At 42.8% G+C, this 21,969-nt stretch overlaps 2 protein-coding genes across 3 annotated transcripts; both read left to right on the top strand.

Annotated features, from left to right (window-relative positions):
- The first annotated feature begins 89 nt into the window (after window positions 1-89).
- Window positions 90-6,020, top strand: LOC121626926 (transmembrane protein 184C-like). Its single transcript, XM_041965678.1, has 12 exons — window positions 90-214; window positions 1,001-1,174; window positions 1,298-1,428; window positions 2,120-2,156; window positions 2,695-2,900; window positions 2,983-3,057; window positions 3,661-3,754; window positions 3,905-4,017; window positions 4,392-4,491; window positions 5,144-5,221; window positions 5,304-5,397; window positions 5,746-6,020. Exons 2-12 carry the CDS (start codon window positions 1,058-1,060, stop codon window positions 6,018-6,020), a joined length of 1,320 nt encoding a protein of 439 aa, XP_041821612.1. The 5' UTR covers window positions 90-214; window positions 1,001-1,057.
- Window positions 6,021-9,726: 3,706 nt separating this feature from the next.
- LOC121626923 (NLR family CARD domain-containing protein 3-like) lies at window positions 9,727-21,969 on the top strand. 2 transcript variants are annotated; one of them, XM_041965672.1, is made up of 11 exons: window positions 9,727-9,924; window positions 11,097-11,146; window positions 11,992-12,096; window positions 12,755-12,859; window positions 13,560-13,664; window positions 14,286-14,485; window positions 14,635-16,405; window positions 16,682-16,855; window positions 17,801-17,974; window positions 18,222-18,268; window positions 18,851-21,969. In XM_041965672.1, the coding sequence occupies exons 2-11, from the start codon at window positions 11,112-11,114 to the stop codon at window positions 19,381-19,383; spliced, it is 3,249 nt and encodes a 1,082-aa protein (XP_041821606.1). In that variant the 5' UTR covers window positions 9,727-9,924; window positions 11,097-11,111; the 3' UTR covers window positions 19,384-21,969. The 2 variants fall into 2 exon arrangements, with proteins under 2 accessions (XP_041821606.1, XP_041821608.1); XM_041965674.1 differs by lacking the exons at window positions 12,755-12,859; window positions 13,560-13,664.

The following is a 21,969-nucleotide window of genomic DNA, read 5'->3' as shown; positions in this document are numbered from 1 at the left end:
GGAAACAGGAGCACAAACACGGACAGCTGCTGCGCCCTGAAGCCGTCGCGTATTTGACGGATTACCGATCTGTTTCTGATCGATCGGGCGGTGATCGGAGGATCAAGCGGCGCGTGATCGGGCGGAGGAGAGATGCGTTGCCTGGTAACAGGATCAGGACTGAGGAGGAAAACAGGCCAACCGACTCTCTGAAGGAACATCTTCAGCTTCAGCGGTTCAAATATCTTCATTATTCATGAATTATTTCAACATATTAATTATTATTACACGTTTTGTCTTTTTCTAGTGAACAGATATGTTCACATTTGATTTTTTTTCGCTAATATTAATGAAAAACACAAATATTTCTATAATGTTGATGTGCAATAACTATGTGATGTTTAATGGTTCGTTTACATAGACATAATTGCATTTTATGCTAATTACGGAAGGACACTACATGTTTTATGGCATCATAACATCCATGACATTGCAGTATTACACAATATAGGATATAATCTTATATATGTCACACTGTATGAAATATGCCTGCAGAACACAACCGTCATTTCATCCTGTAGTCAGTCAACATTTGGTACTTAACAATATATTTTAAGGCTCTATATTGAAATATTATTGAAGCATTAAGTAATATTATTGCAATGCTAGAGCCAGAGTGTGTTTTATTGACAATAAGTAATGTTAGTGAACATTTTCTTGCTAGAAATATTTGACTTTAATGGTAAATTAGTCAAAAAAATTTGTTATCTCACATTATATGGATGATGCGCTGGTAACTGTAGTATTTCTGACACTGGTATATTCCACCAAACTGTGTTTTTTGACTCTTCAGTCTGTAGCTAACATTTCCGAGCTAGCGTTAGCATCTTAGCAGTAGCATCTACACATGCAAATAAAATTTCCTTTATTCCAATTATTATATTTGGTGAAATGGATTTGGTGTGTATTTTTGTCGTAGTTTTACACAGTTCAGTGATACCTGCACTTGTTCGTCCTCCAGGTGTGGCCTGTGGTTTAGGATGTGCCTGTAGTCAACGCTGAGGGTGAAGCAGCCGTCATGCCGTGTTCGTTCGCAGAGTGGAGGAGGTGGATCCGCCCGCTGGTTCTGGTTCTCTACGCTCTCCTGCTGGTGGCCGTGCTGCCGCTCTGCATCTGGGAGCTGCGGAAAGACAAGGTACACTTCCTCCTCCATCGCCTCCACCCAGACCAGCGCCGCTGTGTGTCTCGGGAGGAATGTGTGCCGCCAGATATTGATGATGAGGTAACTGTAGGTCACCTGAGGCTTCTGTGTCTGCAGGTCGGGACTCACAGTAAAGCCTGGTTCATAGCAGGCGTGTTTGTCTTTCTGACCATCCCCATCTCACTGTGGGGGATTCTGCAGCACATAGTGCACTACACACAGCCTGAGCTGCAGAGGCCGATTATCAGGTACACACACACACACACACACACACACACACACACCTTTTTATGCCTTTAAATCACCTTTTTTCCTGTGAGCGAAAGCTGGAGCAGTTGTGTTTATTTCACATGAGAGATTCTGTGTTAGTGTTTTTCTGCAGCTGTCAGGATGTAACAACGTCTGATCTGCATCTGATGGTGGTGTTTGTTTGTGTTTCCGCTGTTTGTCAAATCTGATCAAATGATGAAGCAGATTAACAGAGCTGTGTTGAACTCATCACAAATATTAGCTACTGATTTATTTTTCAGAGCTTTAACTTCATTTGTTGCTGATTTAATCAGACTGTAGACATTTAATGATATAGATCTTTTCTCCTTCTTGCAAGCAAAATAAATATGTATAATATTCGCAATATTAATATAATCAACAAGTAGTGGTGCTAAAACACAACACAAAAGGTCATGTGCAAAAGATTCACAGGTGCAGCGCAACACACAGAACAGTAAGATGTTGCTTTAACTCACAGTATACCAGGGTCAAGGTGAATGCTCAATCCTGATTGGTTGCAGGGTGTCCATCAATTCCTGATGATGTAATGCTCATTCTTTTTCAGTGTGTATAATGTACACACACACACACACACACACACACACACACACACAGACCACAGTGACTTCCTGTGATGATGCTCTCGTCTTCTCTGTCTCTCTCCACCAGAATACTATGGATGGTGCCCATCTACAGTTTGGACAGTGTGAGTCACACACACACATGCACACACACGCACACGCACGCACACACACACACACACACACACACACACACACACACACACGCTCACACACAGAGCAAGTGCCAGTGATCTGTACACTCTATTACATTATGTTGCCATGGTAACAGAATTTAATTGGAGGCAATGGGACTGTGTCACAAGACCAGAGTTCAGTTTGATAATGTGATGATACTTCATGGCAGCATACCCACCTTCCTTCCTTCCTTCCCTTTTTTCTTTCATTCTTTCTACATTTCTTTCTTTGTCTTATTCTTTCTTTCTTTCTCTCCAGCATCACTAAACACGTTTTCTTTCTTTTATATTGTTGCTTGTATAATATGTACATATATATATAGGCAACTTTTTATTTTGTTTTTTTAATTTCTCTATCTCTGTTGCTATTTTTATTTCCAACTGCTACTACATGCTTCTGTAATACCCAAATTTCCCCAGCTGGGGATGAATAAAGTTTTATCTTGAATAATCATACTCTCTGTCTCTTCCTCTCCTTCCTGTCCAGTGGCTGGCTCTGCGGTATCCCAGTCTCGCCATCTACGTGGACACGTGCAGGGAGTGCTATGAGGCCTACGTCATCTACAACTTCCTGGTGTTCCTGTTGAACTTCCTCAGTAACCAGTACCCCAGCCTGGTGCTCATGCTGGAGGTGCAGCAGCAGCAGCCCCACCTGCCTCCACTCTGCTGCTGCCCACCTTGGCCCATGGGAGAGTAAGAGCGGGAGGGGCAGGGTCATACATGATGTGTGGATGGATAGATGGATGTTAAGTGTCCCTTTCCCATTCTCTGTCAGGGTGCTGCTCTTCAGGTGTAAGCTGGGAGTCCTCCAGTACACTGTGGTCAGACCCGTAACCACGGTGATAGCACTGTAAGTTTCCTACTTTTCCTACTGTACAGTGTTTCACAATGTACTCTTTCTAACATGTTACTGTCTGCTACTGACACACTGATAATTGTTCGCAAAGCTGCTAACTGTAACCATGTAACCATAGTAACAGCCCTGATCATGATGCAGCAACACATTTCAAACATGTTGCGACAGGAGCAACTAAAGACTGGGAAAGATGTGGAACGCTCCAAAAACACCTGTTTGGATCATTCCACAGGTAAACAGGTTGATTGGTAACAGGTGATAGTATCATGATTGAAAGGCTCAGCGAGGTTCAACACTTTGTGAACACATGATTGGATAAAGGAGATTAACACCTGGACTCAGGAACACTGCAGGAAACACAGCTAAATGCTAAATTAAATGCGCTAGAAGAGTGTTGTTAAAATTCAAATATGTGAGTGTGAAACGTGAATTTGGTGCCATCAACAACACGTCGACATCATCATAACTGAGGCAGACGCTCTGAAATGCTAACGTTTTAGAAATGCTACGTCACCAGAGAACACACTGAAAACACACACTGAAGTGTGTGATGTGAGACGTTGATGCTTCATGTATCGTTTCCTGCTCCGTCTGCAGGATCTGTCAACTGTGTGGGGTTTATGATGAAGCCAACTTCAGCTTCAGAAACGCCTGGTCCTACCTGGTCATAATCAACAACATTTCACAGCTGGTAAAGACACACCAGTGTACACACACAGTATATTCCTGAATAAACCCAGTTCTTTAAACGCTGGGTTCAGCCTACATGCTTTGACAGACATACAGTAATCCTCGAGGTTCTGCCATCACTGGCGTTAAGGTTGCATCTCCCTCTCTGCAGTTCGCCATGTACTGCCTGGTGCTGCTGTATCGGGCTCTCAAAGAGGAGCTGACTCCCATCAGGCCTGTGGGCAAGTTCCTCTGCGTCAAACTGGTGGTGTTTGTCTCCTTCTGGTAAGGATGGAAGCATGAAGAGAGTCATCTGCTGCTTTTCTCTGATCTGTATCCATGCAAACTGCACACACGAGGCATTTGAGGACGTTCCGTCTTTTATAAACTACACAGTTAACTGACTAAACAAAAAGGTAATCAATAGATCAATCAATAATGTCATTAATTGTGGTAGAATAAGTATTCAGATCCTTTACAAAACAAGATTTAAATGTAGAACTTGTTGCATTTTAAAAAGTCATCTTCTCATTCAGCTTTTTTTCAGCTGATCCAAGAGGCTTTTTGTTTATTTAGCTGAAGAAGGAGGAGAAGTTTCTCCACCCGTAAAGGAAAACTTCATCCTTCAGTTTATCACAATCGTTTGTGTCTGTCTTCAGGCAGGCAGTTTTAATCGCGTTCCTGGTGAAGGTCGGTGTGATCTCTGACAAACACACCTGGGACTGGGACAGCGTGGAGGCCGTGGCTACTGGACTGCAGGTGCGCACATTAAAGAACAAAGAAACCATATCGCTCAGTCATGTGACCTTATTCGTCGCAATGAAAGATAGAGTTTGTTGTATTGTGTATTGTAAATATCTCACAAACCAAAGTATGGCTTCTCGTGGCTATTCATGTGTATGTGGGTATTTTTCAACATGCAGCTTTCATCCACACACAAATGCAGAGAAAACTCGGTGAAGACACGAGGAAACTCTGTTTGCAGTGTTAATGTGGAGACATTTAAAATTTGTGTTTCCTTTGTTTACATGAAGTGATTTTGTGCAATGTGGCCCAAATAGCGTTGATGCTAGCCTCGCTAACGTGTTGACCCATGAATGGACAGGTAGTCCGCTATACTGAGGAGCAGAAATGTCAGAATGTGCTACAGAGGTCACTGCTGCACAATCAAACACTCCCACGACACAAATCTCTGCCAATGTCACCGGTTTTTGGACGAGACCTGGTCTGACCTTTAGCTACAGGTGGTATACCAGTAATTTTTTTTAACATCGCCACCTGCTGGTTTGGTTTGGCTCTTGACAGCAGGACTTGTAGTTGAGTTTTCATGTGGACTAGGTGTGAGAGAGGAAATGATTTCTGATCTTTTCACTTTGAAATAAAAACTCCCTGAATTGTTTAATTGGTACAGGACTTCATCATCTGCATAGAGATGTTCCTGGCTGCCATCGCTCACCACTACACCTTCACCTACAAACCATACGTACAGGTAAACATCCACCCATCCATCCATCTGTGTATCTGTCTATTCTGATCTTGCTGATTCATCGTCCGTCCCCCCCTCCATGCAGGAGGCAGAGGAGGGATCGTGTTTCGACAGCTTTCTGGCCATGTGGGATTTCTCTGACATCAGAGCTGATGTCACAGAGCAGGTGCGCCATGCAGGTGAGTGTCATTATTGAATTTGGATTACACTGAGTCCATTAATCTCATCAGTAATGGTAAATAATTTCTCTTTTTTTAAATTTACTTAATCCTAGTTTGGCTTTATTGACATTTCATCTGTGAATTTAAATCAACGTGTGATTAAACTATTCTACATTTCACTTTTTTATGCTTTACCAGCGTGCATTTTATTTTTATACACCACAACAATGATTAAAAGGACGTCTGGTTTTGGTTTTAATGTCACCCATGTTCTGCACAAAGAAGAGTGTAAATATAAAATATGAATAAGGTGCAAATCCAAACTCCACCTGCAGCTGTGGTAAAGATCTCTGCCCCCTCCCTCAGGTCGTACATTCTTGGGTCGACCCAACAAGATGTACTTTGGTACGGTAGCGCGACCGGAACACACCGAGCACACGGGCCTCCTCACAGCAACCTCCCAGGACGCTGTCGCCGTGGCAGCCACATCGATGCCCTCCTCCCCCTCCTCGAGTGGGCGGTACCAAGGCCTCGGCCACACCCCTGCCCCACACTCCATCTCCGCCCCCGCAGGGTTCACTTCCTCTTCCTGGGAGGACGACAGCGACAACTCGCCTCCTGAGGCGGGGGACACCCAATAACAGGGTGACACCACAGGAAGCACACAGCCGGGGGCGGGAACTTTTCTCTCTGTACGTCCTTTGCCTCCTCGCTTTGATGTGCTTCATGGCTACGGACAAAGAAAGAGTCTGTGTTAAAATCAGGACAAAATTAAAAAAATAAACTCTCATCTCCAAATATATGAAAAGAAGCTCATTGATTGCTGGATTTTATCAAGACTAATCAATGGAAATCCGGGATGAGAACGTCTTAACCCAGTGATGTCAAAGCCATGTTTGATGAGAAGTGTATTTTTAAAATAATTACCCACTTTTAAATGTTTGAAATCTGTATTTTGATGTCTATCGATGTCATTTTGATAAATGCATCTCTAGCTGTTGAAAGTATATTTGATGTTTTCACCAGAAGAGGAAGCAGCTTGTTGGCTTTACACCCCGACGGTGCTGAAGTGTCCTTGAGCTTGGTCTGACTATTTGTTCTGATACATAATAAATGATCATGCCATATCTAATCACCAGAAACTGTGATGTTGCTTTCATTAATGTTGTCAAAAGCAGCCGTCTGAGGACGATGGAACCAAGCAAGACAACAGTAAAACATATGTAACACAACTGCAGACTGTCTGAAGACACGGTTTAAGGCATGGATGTTTGGATTTACTGCTCGCCGTCCAGAGAATCCAAATTTATCAAGTAGGACTATCAGCGGGTAGACCCTCAAAACCGTCTCTGCACCAAAACTACATGGCTAGGTTTAGCGAAAGATCTCACTGTGGCCTGTAGTGATGTGTGTGTGTTCGAGTGTGACTGGCTGAGACACCTGTCAAAGAAGGAAACACACCCCCAATTATACCTATCCTCTTTAAGGTCCAGTGTGTAGGATTTAGTGGCATCTAGTGGTGAAGCTGCAGATCGCAACCAAGTGAACACCCCTCTCCTCGCCGTCCTCTACTGTGGCTGCAAAAAGAGTTGCTCTCTAGAGTCACTGTTTGGTTTGTCTGTTCTGGGCTGCTGTAGAAACATGGCGGACTCGGTGGAAGAGGACCTGCTCCCTCTGGAGATGTGCAGCTGAGGCTGAAGGGAATGTCACTAGCTTTGCAGGAATTTAATCATACGTCAAAGTATTAGACAAACTACAGTTTTAACCTGGCAGCAGCGCTAGATAAAAAGTTGAGGCTTCACAAAAGTTATTACAGTTCATGAATGTCTGGGCTAAATATTGTGCACTAGAGGAAAAGTCATTCAGGTTCATCCTCTGGGGACCATGAACTTCTGAACGTCTTCCCATGACAATCCCTCTGATAGCTAGTGAGCTACTTCACTCTGGCCCAGAGTGATCAACCGAAAGGCTGACTGACGCTAACGGCTAGCAAGTTAGCTTCTTCCACTGAGGTTAGTGCAGTTAGCTTTCTGTACTGCAGCTTTTAACGGTGGTTGGATTCCATTTAGCTGCTTCAGTTTCAGGGTTCTGCTGCTGTGCATGTTGACTCACAACCCTCTATGAGCTTTGACCGGAAGCTCTGGCTGCACATCTACAGCTGATTACTGGACTGGGTACACTGCAGTTACTGCACTTCTCCACTAGGTGACACCAAATGTCAACTAAAATACTTAAATTAATTAATTCATTAAATTAGAGGTTTAGAGAGTCAAACAGAGCAAAGACGACGACACCTAAACTATGTTTAAATCAGGAAGGAGGAAGTTTCATTTGACTGTAACGCCCTGACTGTCTGAAATACCACGGAGAGACGACCACAGAGACGTGTTTTTTTTTTCCTAAAAAGCCCCTTGGAAGAAACTGAAGGCATTTTGACGAGGATGTAAGCAGTTGTTTATTTGTAAGTTAAACTAATTTAAAACTCAAAAGCAATTAATCATTGCAAATGTAACACAGGAAGTCGTCTGCGTATTTTATCTGTGTTTGTTATTGCTGTGCAGTTAACAGACAAAGATCTGAATCAATTATTAATGTTGACACATGCAGGAAATTTGGTCTCTCATTAATTTTCAATATGCAGAGCAAGGAAAACATTAAGAGGAAGGCACAGATGCAAACATACAGCTATAAAACGCCAAGCTAAACAAATACCAGCAAACTTAAATACATACATAGCTCATTCATACAGGTCAGAGCTTCCTGATAGGTGGAGGACTCACAGGTCAAAGGACATAATTCATGAAAAGTTTCTCCAACCAGAGGAGTTACTAACGACAGCAGAGACTGTTGGTTTGACTGAAGCAGGCAGAGTCAGGGTGGAGGAAGTACTAAAACCACACTGTAGAAATACTCTGTTAGTTCTACACCAAAATGTTACATAAACAAAAGTGGAAGTCTAATCAGGAAAATGTACAAAGTGATGCCTTCACAATGTCTGTTGAGTCCGACCAAACAGTCAAATTACTGGGATACATCAGAATCACTGGATTATTAAAAACAACAGATGTCTGCATGTGTTTCAGGAGGCTGGATTTAAAAACTAATGGATTTAGTTCAGTTTAGTTATGATCAAGTCACTGTGCCTCACAAACTCGATTTTATCCACAATAGTGTTGTGACGTTCACGAACGAACTGGTTCTTTTGAACGGCTCGTTAACATGAACGATGGGAACCGAGTCGCAGCTGGGAACCGTTTTTTTTTTTTTTTTCAGTTACATGGGGAGGAGTGCGGCCCAGCTGCACGGTGCTTATCAGGTATGCAAATAGCATCACGCCACGTTGTGCACGCTGCCTTCACCTTAGTGCGCTAGTAACAAAAAACACCCAACAACACAGAAACACATGAATGCCCCCCCTGCCTTGGAGAGCCACAGCAGCAGTGAGCGGTCTAAATGAGGAGGAGGACAGTGAGTCAGTCCGTCGTTGTCGACAAAATGAGCCAATTAAGGAAACGAAGCAGCCTTTGGATGCACTTTTCTCTCGTGGCAGACACTAAGGCTAAATGCAGTATTTGTCAAAAAAATATTTCTTTTAAGTCAGGCTGCACAAATAACTTGCACAGACACCTGAAAACTCAACATCCAACAGTAAAAGTGGCAGAGGTGAGAAGAGAGCCAGATGACTCCACCAGTCTATTGAACAGTTTGTTTGTATGTGTTGTTGTTCTGTTTTATTAACATGTTCTTGTGTGGAAATCTTTGCACTAAAAGCTGTTTTGCACAGAAATTCATTGTAGCCTGCTTTGATTTTTAATGTTTATACGTGTTCAAGTCGTGGTTTACACACATACACAGAATTTTCACAAAGGGTAATTCACGTCACTGTCAAAGCAGAGTGATGTGGCGCCACCCTGTGGAATATTTACAATTAATCCAGATCAGACTTTAAAATCTAATCCACACATGTCAAATAACGATATCATCAATATTTCAGAATAATTCAAACTCATATTGGAGGGATATTTAAATTCACTCCTCCCAGTGATTATTTCCAAGATAAAACGAGTTAAGGCCAGACTGCCTTCTTAAAACTTAATAAATATAAAAATGAGCCAAAGGAGCCAGTTTTTTGAACGGCTCTTTGAAAGGAACGGCTCACCAAGAACCGGCTCCTCTCAAAGAGCCATGGTCTGCTGCCTCTGGTGACTTTAGAATGTGTTCAGTGGGCCGGACCTGATCCTGCAGCCATGATAATGCAGCAGGATCAGGTACATCACCTGAGGGGTTGTAATCAGTCATAATCATGAAGAGCTGTGTGAGGGAGAATAAAACAGCTGACACCATCCAGGACGCTGTTTCTCTCAGTCTGGAGGCGGGGGTGTCCCGATCTGTTCTGGGGAGGCAGGAGGAGCTGAGCAGAAGTGAAACAGAAAGTAACTTCAGCAGCGCGGGACTTTCCAGCCCTCAACTGCTGTCTTTGATACCTGAGCCGCACGGACAGCACACCTGAGGTCCAACATTAACAAGGAGACGAACATCTTTCAGGTAAGAGTTCAGCAGCTGTTCATGAGTGTGTGTGTGCGCGCGTGTGTGTGTGTGTTTCCTGGTGTGAGGTCGGACCAGCTGATCCGTGTGTTTTTCTGCTTTTGTGTATTTTTGGGGGTTGCAGAAGTGCGCAGCAGATAATTGAGCGCAAACATGAGGCACAAAACAGCTGAAGGTTAAAAACGAAGCCAGGAAGCGACGTTTGAGTGCGGGAGGGGCAGCGCGGCCGGACGGATTTCAGACTTCATGCAGGAACCTGAAACCTGCTGTCCGTCAAAACGCGTCTTTAATTCTCACACTGTTTGTAAACATGAGAAGCGTCTCCACGCATGCGCAGACTGCTTTCCAGTGACGCAGTTTTTTCCAAAATGAGAAACATATAAAAAAGTAATTTCAACAGCAGCCAGTCTATTATTTGACATTAAAATAATTATATTGCATGTAATTATGATTATATTATACAGTATGTTCCAAATATGCTTCAGAAGTATTCAGTGGAGGAAACTGAGTACATTTATTTATGTCCGTTTTATCCTTTCTTACACTTCTACTCCACTGCAGTTCAGAGAGGAACATTGTACTGCTCTTAACTCCACTGCGTCTCTTTGACAGCTCTGTTTGCAGATTATTATTTATGTAAAAACACTTGATAATTTTACAGAACTTCCAGTTTTGGGTGATATTAAGTTCTTGACCACTTTTTCTCTTTGGACAAATGAATGTCTCCTGCAGACAGACAGATGTTACGTCTATCTTATCTCCACTAAGATAAGATAGAAGTTTATTTATTTTGAAATAATAAATAAAAACTGTTTATTTACAAGGGGAATTTGTTGTGAAGTAGTTCCATTACAAAGTACAACACAAAGCCTGTACAGAGTGTAAATATAAAATATCTACAGGGTGCAAATCCAGTTTGTACACAATGTCGAACAGAACAGATGTGTTAACTGTGAGGCTCATTCTTGGTCAGTCACGTGTAGATTCGTATGATGAGTGACGTGTAGTTGTGACATATTGTTCATAATGCACCTAAAATGAGCCAGAATGAACAATAAGCAGGTGGAAAATTATCAAATAAACTGATTTAAGAAGTGATACATGCTGACGTTCGCTCTTTACGAACTTCTTGAGAAGCGTTTTGGTTTCTGATATTTGTGTTTCACCTGCAGCGGTAGAAGAGCAACATGAAGCGACGCAGGTCTTCTTTGCCGTCATTCAGGTAAGGTAACCACCTATCATAACAGGTGTCGAGGACAGTCTCTAAAATCTCTGGTCCTCTGGGTTCTTTTAATGAAGCAATAGGAGAAGATGTTGAGTCCCAAAAAATCAGTTTTATTCTAACATCAATAGAATGTGCAAGGTTACAGAGCTCTGGGTCTGGACTTAACCTTTCCCTGATCCACAACAGAGTTGGGTCAGTTCATGAAGTCTGACACACGACCTCTCCCTGACCCAGTATTTTATAGTCAGAGAATGAGGAAATGCTGAAACAGTCGTTGGCTCCTCCTCGTTGCCGTCGGGCGCTCTCTCTCCTCTGCTTGGTCATCTTCGAGAATCCAACGCCACCGGCCCAGCAACCTGTTTGCAAGGGCACATCTAGAGAGACACCCTTATCCCTGACGCCAACCTGTCTTATCTTAAGTCAAAGGCTCCAAGATGTCTCCCATGCCAGGCCTCTATCTCAAAACCTCCTGTTCTAGGTTCACACTGGCCTCAGATATATTTTGCACACAAAGAATCACTCCTCGTCTAAATCACTTCTATGAATAATAAAGGAAAAACTTAACCTGGAGAAGTAGAATTTCTTTATTCAGTCACACAATCCATCAGCAGAAAATATGAATAAGATCAACATATCAGGATCAAGCTATCATTCTGTCATGGGGCAGCTGTGAGGTCATGAACACCGGAAAAACACACTGTAAAAAGTTTTTTAGGCCTGTTACATTCAGTGAAAGTCATACAAAAGTTTGCTACGAGCAGTGCTTTGCACTGACGCAGTCACTTATGTATATATCTTAGTTTCTTGACCTTTTTGAATGGATCAATCTCTTCTCTTAATAGTTCACAGACCAGTGAAGATGAGTCCTCGAGTCCCAGCCGTGTCTCGATGAAGAGTGATGCATCCATGTTCCAGCCAATGGCCTTTGGTGCTGACAAGTCAAAACCGTAATCATACATTTTGTTCACTATTAATAAATAAATTGACGTCCGAATGGCCAATCAGCTCCTGCAGTGAGCCGATGAGGTTATGTAGCACAGAGATTCCTCCTGGCGCGTCTCCATGATGTTACATCTGCAATGCATTTTTGTTCCATCCCCCACGCCGCTGCGAACGCCACTGGGAGCGTTTTAAAAGCAGAGCGCTCTGCCTGCCTAATTTTGGCAAATTGCTCAGATTTAGCTGATTTGGTCATTTTTCCTTGATGTTTGTGTTTCTACCATGGACACGTAGGCATCATAGGTAAATGGTTTCTTTTTTGTCCGTTTTAATTGTGTTCATTATTGATGTATGATCAGGAACCGCACAGGGTGTTTTATTTTGAAAATTTCCCAGGTTCGCTGCAACGTTCCTTTGTCTGACACAGACATAAGGTGGACGGAATGCATCCGGTTGAATGTAACAGGGGTTACAGCCTTTCATAAATGGGCAGCTGTGATGTTATGAACACCCGAAAAACACTGTAAAAAGTTTTTTAGGCCTGTAACATTCAGTCAAAGTCGTCCAAAAGTTTGCTACGACTGGTGCGTTGCACTGACGCAGTACGTTATGTATGTATCTTAGTTTCTGGACCTTTTTGAATGGATCAATCTCTTCTCTTAATAGTTCAAAGACGAGTGAAGATGAGTCCTCGAGTCCCAGCCGTGTCTCGATGAAGAGTGATGCATCCATGTTCCAGCCAATGGCCTTTGGTGCTGACAAGTCAAAACCGTAATCATACATTTTGTTCACTATTAATAAATAAATTGACGTCCGAATGCAATGCGTTTTTGTTCCGTTCTCAACGCGGCTGCAAACGCTACCAGCAGCGTTTCAGAAGCAGAGTGCCTTGCCTGCCTAATTTTGGCAACTTGCTCAGATTTTGCTGATTTGGTCATTTTTCCTTGATGTTTGTGTTTCTACCACGGACAAGTAGGCTTCATAGTTAAATGGTTTCTTTTTTTGTTCGTTTTAATTGTGTTTATTATTGATGTATGATGAGGAGTCTGCAAAGGGTGTTTTATTTTGAAAATTTCCCAGGTTCTCTACACAGTTCCTGTGTCTGACTTCCTGCCTCGCTCTATTGGCTCTGTGCAGATTGATGCGTCATCCATCAAAATTAAACTTGGCCTGCATTTTTTGCAGAGCAGAGCTGAGAGACGCTTCTGGAACGTGGGCGTTGGAATTGCACACATTGTCCAGAACGGCAGCGATTAGACGCATCACAGACAGAACGAATTCAGGGGTTGCAGCCTGTCATAAATGGGCAGCTGTAATGTCATGAACACCGGGAAAACAGCCTGTAAAAAGTTTTTTAGGCCTGTAACATTCAGTGAAAGTCCTGCAAAAGTGTGTTGCACCGTCGCAGTAACTTGCATATATGTGTTAGTTTCTGGACCTTTTTGAATGGATCAATCTCTTCTCTTAATAGTTCCCAGACCAGTGGAGATGAGTCCTCGAGTCCCAGCCTTGTCTCGATGAAGAGTGATGCATCCATGTTCCAGCCAATGGCCTTTGGTGCTGACAAGTCAAAACCGTAATATTATTATTTTACTAATTAATATGCTCATATTTGTAGGTCATAGATGCGTTCGTGGTTGCTGATGTTGAAATGGTTACTGACTGAGGTTAAACATAATAGATTTCTGTCTTTGGTTCAACGGTGAGTTCACAGTGCCCAGTGTTGTTTCTATGAAGAGTGATGCGTCCGTGTATGAGTAGATGACTTTTCAGACACAAAAGTAACCTCATGTAACGTTTGAACAAAATATCTTGCATCTAAAAGCATGTGAAGGTTAGTTCTTCAAACATTTGTTAGGATACAGGTGGAACCATTTGTGAGTGCGGTTCATAGTTGTGCGTCTCCTGAAACAGCAGCATGTCAGATGGATTAAAGCGATGCCTTCATATCTTATGCAGTGTAATGTTGCAAACTTTATAAAGTACTACGTTTGAATTTACTGTTTTAGTCGCTGTTTTACATGTTTTATTGTTTTTTTATTGTATTTGCCACAGGGCAGACATTGTGAAGCTGATAGTGTTGTTCAGATGAACGTCAGACGAGGCTGCCTCGTAGAAATCAGACTCAGAGAACATGGTATCACCATAACTCATCCACATCTCAGGACTAATGTGTCATTGGTTGATCACCCTGCAGCGAGCTGACTGGGGAGCCATCCAGTTGTTCAGTGTGTATGGAGGTTTTGAGGGACCCAGTCCATTTCGTCTGTGGACACTGGTCATGCAAACAGTGTGTCAGCTCAGACTGGGACCAGTATGATTCACCAGCAGAGTACCCCTGCGCCAAGTGTGGAAAGAAACAAAAATCTGAACACCAGAGTGATACTGAGGAAGACGGTGAGTTTATATACGTATTTCAAAAATACCTTTTACACCACTGTTACTGCTACTACAACTAATGCTAGTAGTAGATTAACTATTGCTTGTGATTTATTGCGTGACCTAGCTAAAATGGTTTTTACCAAGCATGCATTTGATCATTTCAGGGTACATCCCCCTTTGGAAAGCAAAGAAGAATCTGAAAGAAGCCATGCAAAAGAAATTTACTTTGACATATGAAGGTAATGGCGACCAAGAGAGCTCCCTGAACCAAATCTACTCAAAACTCGTCGTCATCACTGGAGAGAGTGAAGGGCCTTATGAAGAACATGCATTCAGACACACAAAGCACAACTTGGAACAACAATATTCTGAGCAATTAGTCAACCTCAGTGACGTCTTCAAACCTGTGCCTGGCCAGGAGAAACCCCACAGAACAGTCCTGACAAAGGGCGTCGCAGGCATTGGAAAATCATTTGCCGTGCAGAAATTCATCCTTGACTGGGCAGAGGAGAGAGCAAACCAGGATATCGATTTCATTTTCCTTCTTGCTTTCCGGGAGGTGAATTTAAGTACAGATAACAAAAGCTTGCACAAGCTCCTGACTGAATTTCACCCTGCAGTTGAGTGTGTGAAAGACCCAGAGGATTTGGTCAAAGCCAGGGTCATGGTGATCCTGGATGGCCTGGATGAAAGCAGACTTCAACTGGACTTCCAGAACAAGTCAGTAACATCTGTTAGCAAAGTGACATCTGTGGGCAGTCTCCTCGCAAACCTAATCCAGGGTGTCCTTCTTCCTAACGCGAACCTTTGGATAACATCCCGTCCAGCAGCAGCCAGTCAGATCCCTGCAAAGTTTGTTGACATGGTGACGGAGATAAGAGGGTTCAATGACCAACAAAAAGAGGAGTACTTCAGAAAGCGATTTAGTCACGACTTGAGCCTTGCTGACAGGATCATTTCACACATTCGCTCTTCACCGAGTCTCGACATCATGTGCCAGATCCCGATCTTCTGCTGGATTTCTGCTGTATTATTCCAGGAGTTCTTTGGGGGAGACGAGAAAGCTGAAATCCCTCAAACTCTAACAGAGATGATGGCGCATTTCCTGTTTGCCCAGACAAAACGCAGAAACAGGAAGTATGAGAGTGAAACTGAGGGACTTCTGAAGACACACAGAGAGTTTCTTCTGAAACTTGGGAAGCTTGCATTTGTTCACCTGGAGAAGAACAACCTAATTTTCTACGAGGGAGACCTTGAAAAATGTGGCATTGACATAAAAGAGGCAACCATCTACTCTGGATTTTGTACCACAGTTCTTAAGGAGGAAAAACTCTTTCAACAGAAAAAGATCTTCTTCTTTTTGCACCTGACCATTCAGGAGTTCTTTGCAGCTCTTTTTGTCTATGACTGTTTCACGAACAAGAATATAACAGCGCTTGGTCACTTCCTCAGCCTGAAGTTGAAGGACCATACTTTGCTTGATCTTGTGAAGGTGACAGTTGACAAAGTGTTAGAGAAGAAGCACGGCCACCTGGACTTCTTCCTGCGATTCCTCCTTGGCCTCATGGTTGAACCCAACCGGAGAGTCCTTCAGGGTCTGCTTACATCGCCGGACCCAAGCCAGGATACCGACAAGAAAATCTTGACCCACCTGAAAGCCATCCGCAGAAAGGCCCTGTCTCCAGACAGTAGCATGAACCTCTTCCAGGCCATGGTCGAGATGAGAGATCACAAAGTCAAAGATGAGATTGAGGAATATCTCAAATCAACACATCATTTGAAAACAGACCTGACTCCCCTGCACTGCTCTGCTCTGGCTTACATGTTGCAGGTGTCGAAGAATGATCTGGATGTGTTGGACTTGAAGAGTTACAACACATCAGAGGAAGGCAGAAGGAGGCTGATACCAGCTGTGAGGTGCAGCAGAAAGGCCATGTAAGTTGACTTTCCCTGTAATGAGTAAAATGATCAGGTTGCTGTATTTCACTCCTGAGAGTTGTATGTTGATCTTCATCTCATGCTACATACATTCCCAAGAAGCTCCATTTAGGTTGTTAGGTCAACCTGTAATGTTAGCTGATAGGAAAAGTGAAGGGGACAGGTCCTCCAAGTCCCAGATGGACTTTACATCCTTGAAACATGTTTTATGTACTGCATAGCTAAAGTCACACCTTTTTCTTTATCATGTTGTATCATGTTATCCACTCCTAGACTAGCAGACTGCAAAGTGACTGAAGAGTGGGTTAAACACCTGGCCTTTGGTCTCAAGTTCCCCTACTTACCTCTAAGAGACCTGGATCTGAGCAACAATGACCTGAAAGACTCTGGAGTAAAGCTGCTCTGCGATGGACTGTCGAGTCAGTGCTGTAGACTGGAGATACTGAGGTACATATTAAGCAGTGTTTCCACCAAACAATTTGGACCCTTTGTACCATTATGTAACCCCACGGAAAAGTACCTAAGCCCTTGATCTGTTTAGCTTTTCCACTCTTCTATGTAGGCGGGGTTGCTCCTGGGACTAACCCTTGTCACGTTTCAAGAATTTGAGAAACAACAAATGAGACGTTTCTTAGTTTTGAAGAGCTGCAGCACTGATTAACTGACACACTGTAACCTGTACTGTACACTTACTGCCAGACTGATAGCTTTGTGCTAACCTTTTCTTCTGCTTCACCCACATTCATCATCACAGACTTTCTTCTCAGTATGTGATTGTTTGTTATAACAAGGAGACAAGCTTTGACAAAAGGCTGCAGGAAGACAGACAAAAGGCTGTAGAAAAAAACAGAAAATTTAGGGAAATCCTACATCAGCGAGCAGACAATGGCTAGACTCTGGTTGTTTGTCCCAACTCTCTCTGACCATTCAACAAACTGCAGCATATCTAGCTTCACCGCATAGTCCCAGATCAGTGTGCAGGGTACCTCAACCGAAGGGTAATGACAGAATGGACTGGTTCTATTGGCACCACCTACAATTCTGACAATGGAAATGCAAAAATAGCCATTCTAATGTGTAACAAACTGAACTGAACTGGACTGGACTGCTTGGTTGAATCACGTTTTAGACTTTTATCTGTTCCTTGGCAGAGTTCATTCTTTGCATGGCCTCTGATTGATGCTCCTTCATCCTGAGCTGCACTGTGATGCTTCCTGCTTCAGATTCCACCTAACACCATCAAACTGAAATCTCATTTTCACCACCCACTTCTTTTGTATTGGAGAAGCCACATTCATTCAGGGATGCACGAAACTCACAGCTAGTGATGGTGCTCTCTATAGATACAACTCGAACCTGCATGCTAACAAAGCAAACACTATGTTTTCTCAGTTTGTCAGGTTGTTTGGTCACAGAGGGCGGCTGTGCTCATCTGGCCTCGGCTCTAAAGTCCAACCCCTCTTGTCTGGTGAAGCTGGACCTGAGCTACAACAACCCAGGAGACTCAGGAAAGAAGCTGCTGTCTGAGCTGAAGGATGATCCCCAATACAAGCTCAGCGAGCTCATGTAATTACAATTCTAGAGTACTCGATTTTTGACATTTCCACTGATCTGAGAGAGAAGTGCTGCTGGACCTCTATAGATCCACTATAGTGAGATGGAGTGTACTGCCAACCCTAAAACTAGATTGTAGATAAGAGTTTCACTCCAGAGCTATACTGTTCAAGGTCCTATCAGAGAGTAAATAACAACAATAAATTACAGCCACTTCTAGTTGTCCTTTGAAAGTTTTCATTCTGGTTTTCCTTCACAGTGTTGACCATGATGGAATTAACCGGATCAAACCAGGATTCAAGAAATGTAAGTATCTGTGGAAATCCTGAACAATTATTGAATGTTGTGACCACTATGATAAACTGCAACCAGTTCTTTCAAGTAACTGGTAAATGTAACTATTTTATTCTATGTTCTATTATTCTATCAAGATGTAATAAACCACATAAATAACAGCCTGATAATGACATCAGCCATACCACAGGGAAATCAGCAATGAGGACATGTTATGCCAAGATTAGCATAAAAAATTAAAATCCCATCTGAATGGCATAATTGAAGTGATGAGCTGACGTTAGCTGATGATGATTTGACATTGCCCATTAGCAATGAAGGTAGAACCTCTGCTGATATAGGCCCACCAGGCATTCACTGTGACCCAAACATTTCTGTCTCTTAAGGCATTCATAAATCTTGTTATAAAGCTTGCTAGCATGCTGCAGTTCTTCCTGGAGGGAAAGCACTCAACAGAAAACATTACTTTTCCTTTGTCACTCACTGACTGCAGTGATTGGTCAAAACTACGTTGTTCTTGGTGCTGCCAGTACTGACCAAAAGCTACATTCTCCAAGCTTGTGGTCCCTAAGTGAAGTGTTTTCTGACCTCCAGATGCCTGTGAGCTCACTTTGGATCCCAACACAGCCCACAAGAACCTGCTTCTCTCTGGTGACAAAAAAAGGGTGACCTGGGTCGAAAGGAAGCAGCCATATCCCGATCACCAAGGAAGGTTCGATCACTGCCAACAGGTGTTGTGTGAACAGGGTCTAAATGGGCGGTGCTACTGGGAGCTTGAGGTGTTGGAGCCCTTCAGTATCGGGTTAACGTACAGAACCATTAGCAGGAAAGGGGATGCGAATGATTGCAAGCTGGGGCGCACCGACAAGTCTTGGTGTCTGATTTGCTCTGATGATGGTAGTTATGTTAATCACTGCAACAACAGCATCAGTGTATCTTCCCTCTGCTCGCGCTCCAGTCGGGTGGGGGTGTATCTGGATTGGCCGGCTGGGACTCTGTCCTTCTACAGAGTTTCCTCCGACAGTCGGACCCACCTCCATACCTACAAAACAAAGTTCACTGAGCCCCTCTATCCTGCTATTGAACTTCACACTGTTTCCTCTGCATCGTTTTGTCAGCTTACTTGACCGAACTTTCACTGCATTGACACGAGCAACTGAGAGTGTAGATCTGCATGTGGGCGGTTGAGACATGTCCTATACAGTCAAGGTACTAGTGAAGTGTTCTTACCGATACTTTTAGAAAACACACAGGATTTACTGCTCCTGTCTGCTAGCACCAGGTCTAAGCTGCCAGGCTTGTCTCTGCAGTGAGATACAGATGAGCAACACACCAGCCTGCAGCTCGGTGAGTACAGTGATGAGTTTGAAGCAGTTTGCATGTACATATCATTTCTCAGGTAGGGGTGAAGTACTGCAAGTAGCTGAAGTCTGCTCGAAAAGTCACGTGATGATGCCAATTTGCGTGTTCATGGCATCGCAGCCATCTTGAAGGATGGTATGTGCTTCTCTTAGTGAAGTCAGAGCATCTTCAGCTTCAGTAATGTGATATTTCTGAGTGGAAGAGAATATGTGGGTGGGCTTTTCTTCCTACAGATTTGATCAGATCGCTCAAGAGTGGGCGTGTCTTAGCAAATACAGCATGATGCACAGTGGAAGAGAGCCAGAGAGCTTTAGAGGACTAATCACCTGCACCCTCACCTCCCTCAACCATAGTACGAGATCAGGAGGACAATAAGAGTTAAATGAATAAACGAGACAAGTTTTTGCTGGCTAAAATCCACAACACACACCTTTTACTAAGATAATACTATGCTAGCTACCCTCAGGCTAACATATGATGGGAGTGGTTAGCTAGCGCTAAATAAATGAGATAAATAAAGAGATAGAGTGATAGAGTTAAACAGTGTAAGAGTAGCACTGTTAACTGTTTATGTATTTGCTTGTAATATAATGTTTTGTATTTTGTGCTATGTAAAATGTTCATCTCAGTGTCAGACAGTATGTAGAAAATGTGAATGAAAGTCAAAAGAAAAAATGCATGAACAGAGATAAAATAGAGCGGTGTGTGTTTGTTAGAGAGGTCATGAACACAAACACTTTAACAACATGTCTCTACCAGTCTTAACACCAAACCTACACCCTCTCCAGCAACCTGCTCTTCCTGTTTGGACTTTTTTTTTTTTTAAATCTATAATATTATTTCCCATAAAAAGTCTAAACTCAGAAGTATTTCCACAATCAGTATCTGCCTGACTGTGTGAGACTGTGTGCAGGTTTGACCACTAACTTTGATTAATAAAGACTCCAGCTGCTCTTTCCTTCATCTATTCTCTCAATATTCTCTCCACTAACAACCAGCGGTAATGTAGCTCAGATTATTTTTTCTTTTAGGACCAAATGCTAACTAGTTTTTGTTCCTGAACCACACTTCTCGTCTGTGTAAATAGCTGATTGTCATGTATAACTCTATATATATCTCTTTTGAACAGTGTGAAATAGAAAATAGAAAGCGAACATGGCTCACTGCTCGATTTATCAGCCCTAATCATTAATCAGCAGCAGCTTTTAGTATAGACATATTGGTATTAGCTTTAGCCTCCATGGCTGTTGAGATGTATTTTTGCTTTGACTTTGTGCAGCAGCCTCATGCATTGTGTTCAGACTGTGTGTGTCCTGAATTGTGTAGGTTTGTGTCATGTTTGTTGAAGGTCTTTAAACTTCTGGAGCAGACTGCTAGCGTTTTAGCCTCGCTAGCAGCATGACACAAGGTTCACCATGTTGGTCCAGACTGAAATAAGAACTATTTGATGGATTAGCATGAAATGTGGCACAGGCATTCGTGGTCTGTGGAGGATGCATCCTCATGACGTCAGAGATCCCCTGACTTTTCACATAGCGCCACCATGAGGTCAGAAATTTAATTTTGACCTCATGGTGGTCAATAACATTCCCTCCAGCCTCAGCTGTACTTGATACGTGATTATTGCTAATTAGCAGCTGTTAGCATGCTAATGCATTAAACCAAGAAGGTGAACCTGGTGAACATCTTACTTGCTAAATTGCTTTGCGAGCACGTTAGCATGCTGATGTTAGCATTTAGCTTAAAGCTCTGCTGTGTGTTAGCACAGCCTCACAGAGCTGCTAGCATGGCTGCAGACTCGTTGTCTTGTTCATTTAAGTTGAAGCACGTTGAAACAGACCTGCTACCTTAAAATAAGAAACAAGAATCGGTTTTGTCTGAAAGCTGGTACACATGTCCTAAAGTAAAGATAAATTTCAGGGGTGCCCTGCTGGCCTTATTGTTCAGGACCACATCAAAACCATGTCAGTTCAGATGATACTTCTCTCTGTTCACGTGTTTCCTGTCACTCTGTCCTGGTTTCAGACCTTCAACAGGCATCACATTTCACCAGTGTGTGTGTCGTGTATGTAAAAGTTGTTGTGACCTTCACTTTTAACTTGCAGAATTAATACTTAATAGACAGAATTAATGTCAGAGTGCCATCATGTTAAGTGCCTTTTAATGACGACTCAATATTCTGTGGCTGACAAATAGAAGCTTTTCAAAATCAAGTCCAAAACATTTGTTCAAGTATTTCAGATTTGATGTGCTAAAAATGCTAAATGTGTGTTTTAAGTATTCGGATACAGCAGAGCTGCTGTTTCTGATTGTTTCTCAGTGTTTTCATGTGATAAAAATAAAGTTGGTGA

The sequence above is a fragment of the Chelmon rostratus genome, chromosome 23 (genome assembly GCF_017976325.1).
Source record: "Chelmon rostratus isolate fCheRos1 chromosome 23, fCheRos1.pri, whole genome shotgun sequence".
Taxonomy (NCBI): Eukaryota; Metazoa; Chordata; class Actinopteri; order Chaetodontiformes; family Chaetodontidae; genus Chelmon; species Chelmon rostratus.
This window is presented reverse-complemented; position numbering and strand designations above follow the sequence as displayed.